Genomic DNA, 14666 nt, shown 5'->3' with positions numbered 1-14666 from the left:
CTTGCCTCAACCTCCCGAGTAGCTGGGATTACAGGTGCCTGCCACCATACTCGGCTAATTTTTGTATTTTTAGTGGAGACGGGGTTTTTCCATGTTGGCAGGCTGGTCTCAAATTCCTGACCTCAGGTGATCCACCCACCTTGGCCTCCCGAAGTGCTAGGATTATAGGCTTAAGCCACTGCACCTGGCCCAGTCTGTGTCTTTCTAACCAGGTCTACCAATGTACTTATACTAGCCTCACATTTGTACTATAGTTGGAAGCTGGCAACAGATAGGTAGAAAGAATAATATATTTGCAGCTGATAACATGACCAAATTATGGCACCATAATTTGTAACTGTCAATTATTATCTTGGGATTCTGATTTTTATAACCCTTTTTCTATTATCATTTTATAGGTAAACCTGAAGAGGCCGTGTCCTTTCTGGAATGACATCAGCCAGTGTGGAAGAAGGGACTGTGCTGTCAAACCATGTCAATCTGTAAGAACCATGTATACATTTAAAAACTGTTACATCCTTTTTCATCCATTAGAACTTTTTGTGTTATTTATTTATTTTAAGAACTTTTTATTTTTTGAAAAAACAGATGAGATTTCTCCATGTTGCCCAGGTTGGTCTTAAACTTCTGGGTTCCAGCAATCCACCTGCTTTAGCCTCCCAGAGTGCTGGGATTACAGGTGTGAGCCACTGTACTTGGCCCATTACAACTTTTTAAAGAGGGCCAATATAACTAAAATAATTGTGCAGTCCTTAGTTTAAATATAACATTCAATATTTACGCATTAAAAACCTAAACTTATAAAACCTATTTTGAATTACACTGCCTTCATAATAATAGGATTAAAATTTTGTGGTTAGTATAATTCTTTGACTTATTAGGTAGATTGATAGTAGTTCTTTTGGCTTGATATTTGTTTTTCCTCTTACATCTTTTCTGAAACTAGTTTTGTATATAGCATAATAAAATGAAATTAATCAAAACATAAACAAAATACCCCCCTGCTTTTTTCGGGTGTATTTTTGCCTTGCATTTCCTGGGGTGTGAGTGGACAAAACACCTGGTTTTACTTAGGTATTTTTGGACCATTAAAATTTGAAGTATTCTATGTGAAAACAGAGTTTTAAAAATATTTTTGAATGATCATTTATTCCCTTTAAAAGTACATCTTTTTGGCTAGTTGCAGTGGCTTACGCCTGTAATCCCAGCACTTTGAGAGGCCGAGGCGGATGGATTGCCTGGGCTCAGGAGTTTGAGACCAGCCTGGCCAACACACTGAAACCCTGTCTCTACTAAAATACAAAAAAAAAGTTAGCTGGGTGTGGTGGTGTGCACCTGTAGTCCCAGCTACTGGGGAGGCTGAGGAAGGAGAATTGCTTGAACCTGGGAGGCAGAGGTTGGAGTGAACCAAGATCATACCACTGAACTCCAGCCTGGCCGACAGAGCAAAACTCTGTCTTCCAAAAACAAACAAACAAAGTATATCTTTTTATTTTACTTTTAAAATTGTGGTAAAATATACATAACCTAAAATTGACCAGTTGAACAATTTTTATGTATACAGTTCAGTGGCATTAAATGTGTTCACATTGTTATGCAACCATTACTACTACCATGTATGTCTAGAACTTAATCTTCCCAACCTGAAACTGTAAACTCTTCCTATTTATAAGTCTTAATTTCTCCCTCCTCCCAGGCCCTGGCAGCCACCATTCGGGTTTTTTTCTTTCCATATTTAATTATTCTAGTGCTTCATATTAGAGGAATAATGCAGTATTTGTCCTTTTTTGGATGGTTTATTTCACTTAGCATAGTGTTTCTAGGCTGACACATGTTGTAGCATTTATCAATTCGGTTTTTTTAAGGCTGAATAATACTCTACTGTATGTCTATACCATATTTTGTTATATATTTGTGAATGTATAAACATTCACCTGCTGATGGACTTTTGGGTTATTTCTATTTTTGGGCTATTGTGAATAATGCTACTATGAACGTGGTTATACAAATAATTTGTTTGAGTCCCTACTTTAGTTTTTTGGGCTATATACTTAGAAGTGGAATTGCTGGATCTTATGTTAATTCTGTTTGTGTTTTCTGAGGATCTGCCATACTGTCTTCAACAGTGGCTGTACCATTTTACATTCCTATTAGCAATGCATAAGAGTTCCAGTTTCTTCACATTCTTGACAATAATGTTATTTTCTATTTTTTTTTTTTGAATAATTGTCATCCTAATAGGTGCGAAGTGCTATTGTGGTTTTGGGTTTTTTAAATTTTATATATGTAAATATTGTTTAACAGACTTACCTAGCATGTTGAATTAAGGCCAATATCAAATACTATTTATGGGCATTTTACCATGAGAATGAGAAGCATGTTTTTTGTTACATTAATCCTCATACAGACACAACTTATTGAAAATTAAAGGATTAATTTGTGAAACACTTTGTTACTATTATTAAAGCATGAGCATATCATTAAAGTGATATTAACAATGCAAACATTTTGTATTCTAAGTTTTGCATTTATAATTTAGTAATAGAAGAAATTAGTTGTGGAAATTTACATCCTATTTATATGAATTAGTAAAAATGCTAAAATATGGTAGATGCTTAATAAAGGCATTTAATTATTCTTGTTCATTAAATGGGCTTTTTATTAATATTAGAAAATATAAATACAGTGATTGCAAAGTCAGATCTCATTTTGAAATAGCAATTATTTCTGATTATTGTTGATGAAGTGTAGAACTAAAGGATGCCATTTGGAAAAGAAGATTGGAGGGAGCAGAAACCCTGAAAATACTGTTTCATAATATAATAGTTTATTGATTTTGTCAGTTGACAGATGAATGAGATGTATTTCACTGTGAATCCTAGAGAAAACAACCAGTTTTAACATTTGAGAAATGTTAAAGATATATTTATTATTTGATTTGAATGTATAGAAGTGCTATAAAAGAATCAGGTGAAAGTTAGCAATTTGCACTGAAAAATTGAGTCAGAATCTAGTTATTTTAGCTTCTGCAGAGCTGGGAAGAACTGAAAGGCAGAATGCCTTTCATGCCAATACTTTGGGTTTTTTTTGTGTGTGTGTTTTGTTTGTTTGTTTTTGAGACAGGATCTCGCTTTGTTGCCCAGGCTGGAGTGCAGTGGCATGATCTTGGCTTACTGCAATCTCTGCCTCCTGGGCTCAAGAAACTTTCCCACCTTAGCCTCCTGAATATCTGGGACTACATGTGGACTACAGGCACACGTCACCATGCCCAGCTGATTTTGTGTACTTTTGGTAGAGACAAAGTTTCACCGTGTTGCCCAGTGTGGTCTCGAATTCCTGAGCTCAGATGATCCACCTGCCTTGGCATCCCAAAGTGCTGGGATTACAGGCGTAAGCCACTGCACCTGGCAGCAATACTTGTTTTTTTCTTGAACTGGTGTTATGATGGAGAAAAGCTTTTTCTTTAAAAGATCATGGGAAGGCCAGGCATACAAGATGAGCTCTGCCCTTGAGCTTGTGGTTTAGTAGGGGAGATAAATGCTATTTAATCATTTCAATACAAGTGTGATAGCCCCAAAATAGAGATGGACTGAAAGTATACACACTGTGAGAACAGAGGGGAAGAGAGAGAAGAGAAAGGAGATTGAGAGAAGCCCCACTTCAGGTGACAGTGAGGGCATGTACCAATTACATTCCTCTTAGGACAAGCCTGGGCTCAGTTCTAATAGTTCCTTATAGGGTGGTGTGTTGGAACCAAAGATTGATTAAAGATCATTTCAAGAACCTTGGAATACTTGCTTTAGCCTAAATCAGCTTTCATACCTATCATTTATATTGCACATTACTGATATCGTACCATTTCACTATTATATACTTCAGTATACATCTAAAGGAAAGGACATTATTTCATGACCACAGTGCCATTATCACATCTAGAACAGTGAACAGGTCTTTCTTAATCTAATAGACGCACAAGGTTAAACAGAGTAAACTCACTACTTCAGGTGGTCTGCTGCTGTTTTGTTGATACCTTTTTGGATTAAACAAGAAACAAAGACCAGTTTCCTTTTTGTCAACACTTTGATTTCCTTATTTAGCTCATTTATAAACTCAGTTCAGGTGATCCTCTGTGACCCAGTAGGAGATAAAAAATAATAATAATAATAAAGGTTGAAGTTCTCTTCCTCATACTTGGCTCTTTAAAAACCATATACCTCATTTTGTACCCTGATTCCAGAGAAAATTTGAACAAAGCAGATGGTCTGCCTATAGAGGATGGAATCCCTTTATAAGCTGAAAGACCATTCATCATGTCTTCACTTTACAATTAATCAAGTCAAGGTGTTTTTTTTTTTTTTTTTTTTTTTGAGGTAGAGTCTTGCTCTGTCACCCAGGCTGGAGTGCAGTGGTGTGATCTTGGCTCACTGCAACCTCCACTTCCTGGGTTCAAGCAGTTTCCTGTCTCAGCCTCCCAAGTAGCTGGGATTACAGATGCCCACCACAATGCCCAGCTAATTTTTTTGTTTTTTCATTTTATTTTTAGTAGAGACAGGGTTTCACCATCTTGGTCAGGCTAGTCTTGAAATTCTGACCTTGTGATCCACCCGCCTCGGCCTCCCAAAGTGCTGGGATTACAGGTGTGATCCACCGAACCCGGCCACAACAAGGTTCTTTTACCTCCATTATTTATTGGCCAATATGAAAAAAATAGCAGTACCCAATATGCATTGGCTAATAAACTACTCTAGTGGTTAAATCTTTTTGGAGATCAATTTAACAAAAAAATTTCAAAGTCTGTACCCTTTGACCTACTAATTCTATTAGAATGTCACCTAATAACAGAAATGGACAGATGTTCAAAGATGACTGTAAAGCAGTACTGAATATTGCAAAGATGTCAGTTCTGCTGAAATTAATCCATATATTTGGCATTATGTAAAAAAACTAGAAATCATCTAAGTGTCCAGCCATAGAAAACAAATATGCATTGACACAGTAAAGTAATGATCTGTGTGGGTCCTTCCTTTTAGGCAGGCGTAATCTATTTCAGGAATATACCTGGCATTGGAATAGTGTCTACAATTTATAGAGTTCTGATACATAATTGACTACTTCCAGCATTACTTTGAGGATAGGTAGATAGTTCCTGTAGTTCAGTAAGTGGCCAGTATGACTAAAAACTGGTACCAGTTTCCTCTGAAAAGAACTAGGGCTCCTGAAGATATGGTTGATGACAAGAACGTGGAATATCTTGCCATCACAGAAAACAAAAAATTCTACTAAGGACCACTGGAGTAATATCAAAAGGACACAGGTTAATATCCAGTCAGCACTCAGTGGATCTCCTAGTGGCCAAATATGGGACAATTTGAACATCAAAAGGAATAATGCCTAAAAGACTATTTTTACATGTCCTTGCTGTAATATACATAATATATGCCCAGCAATTCATAGAATAATTTGTTCTTGAATTTTTATTTACGTTTAAGAAACTCTATGAATACCACCTAACTATTCTGTTAAAAAATCCAACTTCAATAATTTGTTTTATGAATTTTTCTCATAAATAATAGAAATTTAAGCTATGTTGTAAGAAGATAGAATGAATGCCATCTAAAAACATGTCTTTTATTTTTCAGGATGAAGTTCCTGTTGGAATTAAATCTGCAAGCTACAAGGTATGTATGTAAACCTATTGATGTGTCTAGTATCTTAATGAAAACTTGAAAAACCTGTTTCCCTTGTACCTACTGTCACATTTATCGGCTTCCAATGGTGAAACCCCTTGAGAGGTATTTATACTGAATGGCTCTCTTTCTTTTTTATTTTTTTTATTTTTTAAATTGTTTTTCTTTCTTTTTTTCTTTAACATTTTATTTTATTTTATTTTTTTTTTTTGAGATGGAGTCTTGCTCTGTTGCCCAAGCTGGAGTGCAGTGGTGCGATCTCGTCTCACTGCAACTTCCGCCTCCAGGTTCTAGCGATTCTCCTGTCTCAGTCTCCCGAGTAGCTGGGATTACAGACACCCACCACAATGCCTAGCTAATTTCTGTATTTTAGTAGAGGTGGGGTTTCACCATGTTGGCCAGGCTAGTATTGAACTCCTGACCTCAGGTGATCTGCCTGCCTTGGCCTCCCAAAGTGCTGGGATTACAGGCATAAGCCACTGTGCCTGGCCTGTTTAAAATTTTATTATAGAAAATATCAAAGATAAATAAAAACAGAGGAAAAGAAAGGTATCTGAAAGTCCATACTTTATTCAGATTCCTTTAATTTTTTTTTTTTTTTTGAGAGAGAGTCTTTGTCACCCAGGCTGGAGTGCAATGGCGTGGTCTCAGCTCAGTGCAACCTATGCCTCTTGGGTTCAAGCGATTCTCCTGCCTTAGCTTCCTGAGTAGCTGGAATTACAGGTGCCCACCATCATTGCTGACTAATTTTTGTATTTTTAGTAGAGATGGAGTTTCACCATGTTGGTCAGGCTGGTCTTGAACTCCTGACCTTGTGATCCGCCTGCCTCGGCCTCCCAAAGTGCTGGGATTATAGGCATGAGACACTGTGCCCGGCCTTTTTTTTTGGTAAGGGACAAGAGCTGGCTCTGTTGTCTAGGCTGGAGTGTAGTGGCATGATCATAGCTCACTGTAACCTTGAACTCCGGGGCTAAAGTGTTTCTCTTCCTTCAGCTTTCTGAGTAGCTGAGACTATAGGCACATGCCTCCATGCCTAGATAATTAAAAAAAAATTTTTTTTGTAGAGATGGGATCTTGCCATGTTGCGCAGGGTGTTCTCAAACTCCTGACCTCAAGTGATTCTCCTGCCTTAGCCTCCCAAAATGCTGGGATTACTTGCATGAGCCTCCACACTGGGCCAGATTTCTTTAATTTTTACCTAATATTCTTTTTCTGTTTGAGGATCCCACCCAATACACCATGTTATATTTAGTAATTATGTCTTAGGCTTCTCTTAGCTGTAACCATTTCCCAGGCTTTGTTTCTGATAAGGTGTTTTTGAGTAGTACTAGTAAGGTGTATTTTATAGACTGTTCCTCATAGTTAGGCTTATCAGATTCAGATTCATTTTTTGATATATATATTCTGATTTTCTGATACATATTCAATATATATGTATTGGAGTTGCTTTGTACTTACTATTTTGTTATATCGACATATAAGGCCCGCTTTTCCCTTTTTTCTTGATGTTAGGATTGATCACTAGGTTCATTATGCATTCTCTATAAAGCTCCCTAATAGCTTTTCACCAAAATGTTTTAGCAGCCTTGATGATTATTACCTGGTTGCATTATTTCATTAGAGGTTTAATAATGTCGATATTCGATCATTTTTCCTGTGTTATTTTTTTTTTTTTTTGAGATGGAGTTTTCGCTCTTGCTGTCCAGGCTGGAGTGTAATGGTGCAATCTCAGCTCACTGCAACCACTGCCTCTGAGGTTTAGGCAATTCTCCTTCCTCAGCCTGCCGAGTAGCTGGGACTGCAGGCACATGCCACCATGCCCAGCTAATTTTTGTATTTTTAGTAGAGACGGGGTTTCACCATGTTGGCCAGGATGGTCTCGATCTCTTGATCTCGTGGTCAGCCTGCCTCAGCCTCCCGAAGTGCTGGGATTGAGCACTTTGGTGTGAGCCACTGCACCCAGCCCCACCGTTTTCTGTAAAGACCTTTTCTTTGTCACTATTTAGATACCCTGAAATATAGTTTATACAGGACAGACAGGATAAATGCTTTATTCTTTTTTGTTTACCAGTTTCCAGAATAATTAGGAGTTGTTGCCCTAGCACTCTAGAAAGGTACCCAGTATGTTTTTTCTTTCTTAGAATTATTATGAACTTGGTAGTTTTGACATATTTAATGTATTCCAATCAATTATAGTCACTGAGTTACTATTCCTTCTGATGCTGAAGTTGTCCTTCTTTTTTGGACAAGGTCTCGCTCTGTCATCCAGGCTGGGGTAGAGTGGCTTTATCTCAGCTCACTGCAGCCTTGAGCTCCCAGGCTCAAGCATTCCTGTCATAGTCTCTCTGAATAGCTGGGACTACAGGGATGCATCACCGTGCCCAGATAATTTTTTTTTTTTTTTTTTTTTTAGATGGAGTTTCGTTCTTGTTGCCTAGGCTGGAATGCAATGGCATGATCTCTGCTCACTGCAGCCTCTGCCTCCTGGGTTCAAGCAATTCTCCTGCCTAAGCCTCCTGAGTGGCTGGGATTACAGGCGTGTGCCACCATGTCTAACTAATTTTTGTATTTTTAGTAGAGATGGGGTGTCACCATGTTGGCCAGGCTGGTCTCGAATTCCTGACCTCAGGTGATCCACCTGCCTTGGCCTCCCAAAGTGCTGGGATTACAGGCATGAGCCACTGTGCCTAGCTGAGTTGTCCAATTTTTGAGGACAGCTAGGAGCTTCTTCACATTACTGCCTGTGGCCTTTTGGCATGATCCCAGTAGCCTTCAGTAGATTTTTGCTTTCTATTATAAAAAGATGTTTTGTACTTTTTTGGCTCCGGTCTTGAAATTAATCATTTTTTCTAATTAGCCCTAGTTCTTTTAGTGTGAAATGGTGTTTACAAGCTATAGTCTGAATCCTACGGATGCTAATTGTTACTGGGTTGTCATTGTTTTAAGGCCTTTTTGGTGGATACATTTATGCTTGTGATGACAGGGTTTCAGAATATACCCAGAATCTTACAATCTTCATTGCTACTGTTGTATTTCAAGCCATCATCACTTTTTGTCTGGATTATTGCAATAGCCTTGTAAATTATCTTTCTGCTTCTACCCTTGCCTCTATAGTCTGTTCTTTTTTTTTTTCTTTCTTTCTTTCCTGAGACAAGGTCTCACTGTGTTGCCTAGGTTGGAGTGTAGTGCTGCTGTCATAGCTCACTATAGTCTTAAATTTCTGGGCTCAAGCAATCCTCCCACCTCAGTCTCCTCAGTAGCTGGAATTATAGGCATATGCCACCACATGCAACCAATGTTTTCTCTTTTTTATTTATGTAGAGACAGGGGTCTCACTGTGTTACCCAGGCTGGTCTTGAACTTGTAGGCTCAAGTGATCCTCCCACCTCAAACTCCCAAAGTGCTGAGATAGCAGGCATGAGCCCCTGCACCTGGCCTATAGTCTGTAATTTGCTGTTACGACAGTAGCCAGAGTGATTTTTTAAAAACATGAGATTATCTGTCTTCTCTGTTTAAAATCCTCCTTTGTGCCCATTTCGCCTGAGAAAAGGCCAAAGCCCCTATAAAGCAACAAGAAGTAAATAGAGTGACCATATGCCAAGGTTTTCCTGGAACAGAAATGGTTTATACCTGTTGTCCTGAGATCCTGTCTGATTCATCATTTTTTTTCTGAGTTTCTTGGTTTTAAATAAAATAATATTATTAACAGTTTCATTAAAATAGGTTGGGATGGATTTGGTAGACAAATACTTTTTTTTTTTTTTTTTTTTGTAAATATGGGGTTTTATCATGTTGCCCAGGCTGGTCTTGAACTCCTGAGCTCAAGCTGTTCACCCACCTCTGTCTCCCAAAGGGCTGGGATTACAGGCGTGAGCCATGGCACTCAGCCAAATACTTTGTATTTCCATCTTCCTCTGTTGTCTTCTCTCTTATTTGATATGTATGCATACTGAATAGAGTTCTGACTTTAGTACAAACATAACCAACAAGAATGTATTCTTCTTCTGACTTTCTAGATGCAAAGAAACTAAATCTTTCTCTCAAGCACAGTATACTAGGTGCCTGCTGATAAAATAATTACACTCAGACACAAATGACTAGGGACAGCTGCCTCCTTCCAGCCTTCAAAAGCACGGGGAAAAGTGTTGGACACTGCTGCCCCTGTTGGTCTCTTGGAATTAGTAGTGATTAGTGCTGTGGCGTGTGTCATTCCCACAATATTCCCTAAGCCGCCAGTCTGCCTTTTGACTAGTTAGTGGGAAACCTGTGCAATTACATGGGAAATAAATAGAGCTTATTAGATAGAGCAATCCTGCATAGAGAGAACAGTCTTGCTATAGTGGTTTTATCCTTTATTGATAAATCGATAATTGTATAGTTATTTTATGGTTCAGTAATGCTTTTTTATTTTGCAATGAATCCTTTTGGCTGAAATAACTAAAAAAGGAAAAAGGAAGTACGTGCTTTATGAAAAGTAAATACTGAATTTCCATTCCTCCTGATAGTTCATCATGATATGTAACTTGCACAGAAGATCAGTATTAACTATTCCTGCGGGCCATAAAAATGTCACTGGCCACATGAAGATCCAAACACAGAAATCTACTGATAAAGCCTCAGTGTCTACTTTGCAATAAATTTGTAAAAAACGTCAGCTTTTAAAGGTTTAGCAAGGATGGGCATGGTAGTTCATGCTTATAATCCCAGCATTTTAGGAGGCTGAGGTGGGAGGATCACTTGAGACCAGGAGTTTGAGACCAGCCTGGGCAACATGGTGAAACCCATCTCTACAAAAAATACATTTGTGGTGGCACATGCCGGTTCTCAAAATAGCAAAATCCCATCTCTACAAAAATTAGCCAGCCATGATGCTGTGTGCCTATAGTCCCAGCTGCCCAAGTGGCTGAGGTGGGAGGATCTCTTGAGTCTGGGATATTGAGGCTACAGTGAGCTGTGATCTCACCACTGTACTCCAGTCTGGGTGACAGAGTGAGACCCTGTCACAAAAAAAGGGGGGTTTAGCAAATTGCAATTATTACTGCTTATTTTAAGAAGACTGTGTCTAAACATAACAAATTTAACATGTGTAGCTGCAGAAAGTATATTTGCATATCATTTAAATTTTTCCCATTATTTTATTCCATTATTTTATTATGAAAATTTAAAAGTATAGCAGAGTTAAAGGAATTTTCCCATGAACTCTTTTTTTTTTTGAGACAGAGTCTTGCTCTGTTGCTCAGGCTGGAGTGCAGTGGTACAATCTCAGCTCACTGCAACCTCCGCCTCCCAGGTTCAAGCAATTCTCCTGCCTCAGCCTCATGAGTAGTGGGACTACAGGCACATGCAACCACGCATGGCTGATTTTTTGTATTTTCAGTAGAGTTGGTGTTTCACCGTGTTAGCCAGGATGGTCTCGATCTTCTGACCTTGTGATCCACCCGCCTTGGCCTCCCAAAGTGTGGGGATTGCAGGCATGAGCCACTGCGCCTGGCCCCTCATAAACACTCTTATACTCATAACCTAGATTCCAGCATTTTAATAAACCGACTTTACCACATATCTGTCCATCTGTCCATCCTTGTAGCCATTCATTAGAACATCTTATTTTTAGATGGATTTCAAAGTAAATTGCAGGCATCAGTATGCCTCCTCCTCAATAAATATCATTAATTAGATGGATCTACATAAGTAGAGGTATATCATTAACTAGAATCCAATATTTGTTTATATGTACTCTTAATAAAAGTATTACAATACAATGAAATGTGCAAATCTTAAGTGTGCATTTGCTGAATGTTGATAAATGTGCACACCTGTGTAACCTAGGCTTTTATTAAGATACAGATATTAAAAATAATAAGAACATATTGGAAAAAGTATGTTCTTCAGAAAAATGCTAGTGACATAGTATTGAGACAGATGTAACTAAGAAGCTGATTAAATTATTAAATAGCAACTAAGAATGATTATTTTGTTAAGCTTTTAAATATTCAGATAGTTGGAATAGTAAGTTTTTAAAATTTTTGTTTTAATATACTTAGGTGTATGTTATTTTTTAAACAAATTTTATTTATTTTTGGTAGGTATTTTTAACTTTTTATTTTGACATAATTTCCAACTCACAGAAAAGTTGCAACGTTAATATAAAGACATTTTGTACACTCTTTCTGCAGATTCACTCAATTTTTATATTTTGCTACATTTATTTTTGTTTTTATTTATTTTTGTTTTTATATTTTGCGACATTTTCGTTTTTATATATTTGTATATATATGTGTTTTTATATATTTTTATGTTTTCAAATATATTTTGTTTTTATGTGTATGTGTATCTATATATGCGCACATACATATATACACACACATATATGTGTATATACACACACATATATACGTATATACACACACATATATACATACACAGATCTAAATATACATGTGTATATACATTTTATATATACATATATGTACATACATACACATATACATACCTATATCTAGATACACACACACACACACACACACACACACATATTTTTTAATTGAGATAAGTCTCGTTGTGTTGCCCAGGCTGGTCTTGAACTCTTGGACTCAAGCAATCCTTCCAACTCAGCCTCCTAAAGTGTTGGGATTGCAGGTGTGAGCCACTGTGCCTGGCCACATTTGTTTTATCATGTTTATTATGTGTATATATGGACACACAAAAAGCATGATAAAACAAATGGACATTTTGTGTGTGTGTATTATGTATATATATAATACACATTTTTGTGTATATATATACACACATATTTTTGCATATATACACATTTTTGTGTATATATACATATACAAGTAGTATATATACACATACTATATAATATCTATTATATACACAAAATATATATATTTTATATGCACTATATACTATATAATATGTAATATATATATATAATTTTCAGAGCCACTTTACTATAGGTTGAATATATATCCCTTTATCCTTTAATATTTAATTATATATGAAATAATTTTATTTTTAAAAATAGTTTTTGAAGCAAACTGTCTTATATGTTGTCTTACGTGTTTATACCAATATAATGAAACTAAGTTATCACTCAATAAATATTTCAAAAAACTGTATCATTTTAGTTATTTTAGTGTTCATTTATTTTAGTGTCCTTGTCTGGAAAGTGGTTTGTATAGTTGTCCTAACAATAAGGCCAAAGTAGGCACTCAATAAATAATTTTTGAGTGATTGAATTGGTGGCCTCCCAATGTTGTCTTTCACCTGTATGATGAACTGGTGTGTTATGAAATCCATAAATCACACTTGCTCCCCTTATGCCATGTACAGGTGTAGTAGAATATATATGTGAAGTGACTTAGACATTGAAAGGATATATATTCTTAAAGAATATATTTTAAAAACCTAAAAACATTAGAATATTTTTTATATGACTTGGTAGGTTCCAAGGCGTTTTTAGCATCATGGCATGGGATGGACTTTAGACACACATGATTTGGTCCAACTGCTTATTTTATGGAAGAGAAAACTGATGCCCACAATTAAGTCCTTAAAAAAGTAGGACAGTGCCTGTTGACCACTCGGCTCATGACTTCATTATAAACTTGAAGATTTGATTAGTAGGTAATTTAGTAATGAGTTATCAGAACTATGTTATTTATTTTGTGAATATAATAGTAAGTTGTATTCCCAAAAAAACAAGAGGCAAAGCGTTTAATTTTTTAGTTTCAGGAGGAACATGAGAACTTATTTATTTTTTAAAGTTTTGAAGACAAGGTGACAAGTGTTAGGTGTATAAAGAGCCTCACAGACTGAGCACGGTGGCTCATGCCTGTAATCCCAGCACTTTGCAAGGACAAGGTGGGTGGATCGCATGAGGTCAGGAGTTCAAGACCAGCCTGGCCAACATGGCGAAACCCCATGTTTACTGAAAATGCAAAAATTAGCTGGGCATGGTGGTGCATGCCTGTAGTCCCAGCTATTTGGGAGGCTGAGGCAGAAGAATCACTTGAACCCAGGGGGCAGATGTTGGAGTGAGCTGAGATCGCACTACTGTACTCCAGCCTGGGTGCCAGATCGAGACTGCATCTCAAAAAAAAAAAAAAGAGGTTCAGATAACTTCTAAATTTTAAAAAAGATTTTAAAATGCAGTAAGTTATATTCTATTTATTCTCTTTTTCATTTTAGTATTCTGAAGAAGCCAATAATCTCATTGAAGAATGTGAACAAGCTGAACGACTTGGAGCAGTGGATGAATCTCTGAGGTTTGAATATATTTTTCAGCAGTATTTAATGTTTATGTCACATATTAACTTAAAAATAATAATGTTATTTATTTTCTTTGTTTGAAGTGAGGAAACACAGAAGGCTGTTCTTCAGTGGACCAAGCATGATGATTCTTCAGATAACTTCTGTGAAGCTGATGGTATAATATTTTTTATGCATTATGTTTAAAATTATACCTAAGAAAATATTTTTAAAAAATTATTTAAATCTGGGCATGGTGGCATGTGCCTGTAGTCCCAGCTTTTCTGGAGACTGAGGCAGGAGAATCACTTGAGCCCAGGTGTTTGAATCCACACTGGGCAACATAGCAAGACCCCATCTCAGAAAAAAGTTATTAAAGACAAAAACTCGGTTTCTAACAGTTTGATGATTCTTCAAAAACTTAAACATAGAATTAGCATATGACAACATTTCCTTTCCTAGGTATGTACTAAAAAAAATTGAAGACAGGGACTCAAACAGATAGCAAAGCAATGTTCATTGTAGCCAAAAAGTCTTAACAACCCAATTGTCCAGCACTGTTTGAATGGATAAACAAAATGTGGTATATAATATACACAATGGAATACTATTCAGCCAGTAAAAGGAATGAAGTTCTGATACATGCTACACAACATGGATGGACCTTGACAATATGCTAAGTGAAATAGGTCAGGCACCAAAGGACGATTATTAAATGATTCCACTTCT

General features: G+C 36.8%; 1 protein-coding gene across 2 annotated transcripts in view; it reads left to right on the top strand.

The window, feature by feature from the left end:
• The window catches only part of ERO1A (endoplasmic reticulum oxidoreductase 1 alpha), a 57941-nt gene that overhangs the window by 13291 nt on the left and 29984 nt on the right, over positions 1 to 14666 (top strand). For both annotated transcript variants that reach the window (XM_064365873.1, XM_064365872.1), the window contains exons 3-6: positions 399 to 482; positions 5640 to 5678; positions 13878 to 13954; positions 14042 to 14115. In XM_064365873.1, coding sequence (XP_064221943.1) covers positions 399 to 482; positions 5640 to 5678; positions 13878 to 13954; positions 14042 to 14115 — 274 coding nt within the window. The remainder of the gene's footprint in view (positions 1 to 398; positions 483 to 5639; positions 5679 to 13877; positions 13955 to 14041; positions 14116 to 14666) is intronic.

This window comes from Aotus nancymaae, unplaced genomic scaffold, assembly GCF_030222135.1.
Source record: "Aotus nancymaae isolate 86718 unplaced genomic scaffold, 86718_ANA_hifiasm-v0.15.2.pri h1tg000062l, whole genome shotgun sequence".
NCBI lineage: Eukaryota > Metazoa > Chordata > Mammalia > Primates > Aotidae > Aotus > Aotus nancymaae.
This window is presented reverse-complemented; position numbering and strand designations above follow the sequence as displayed.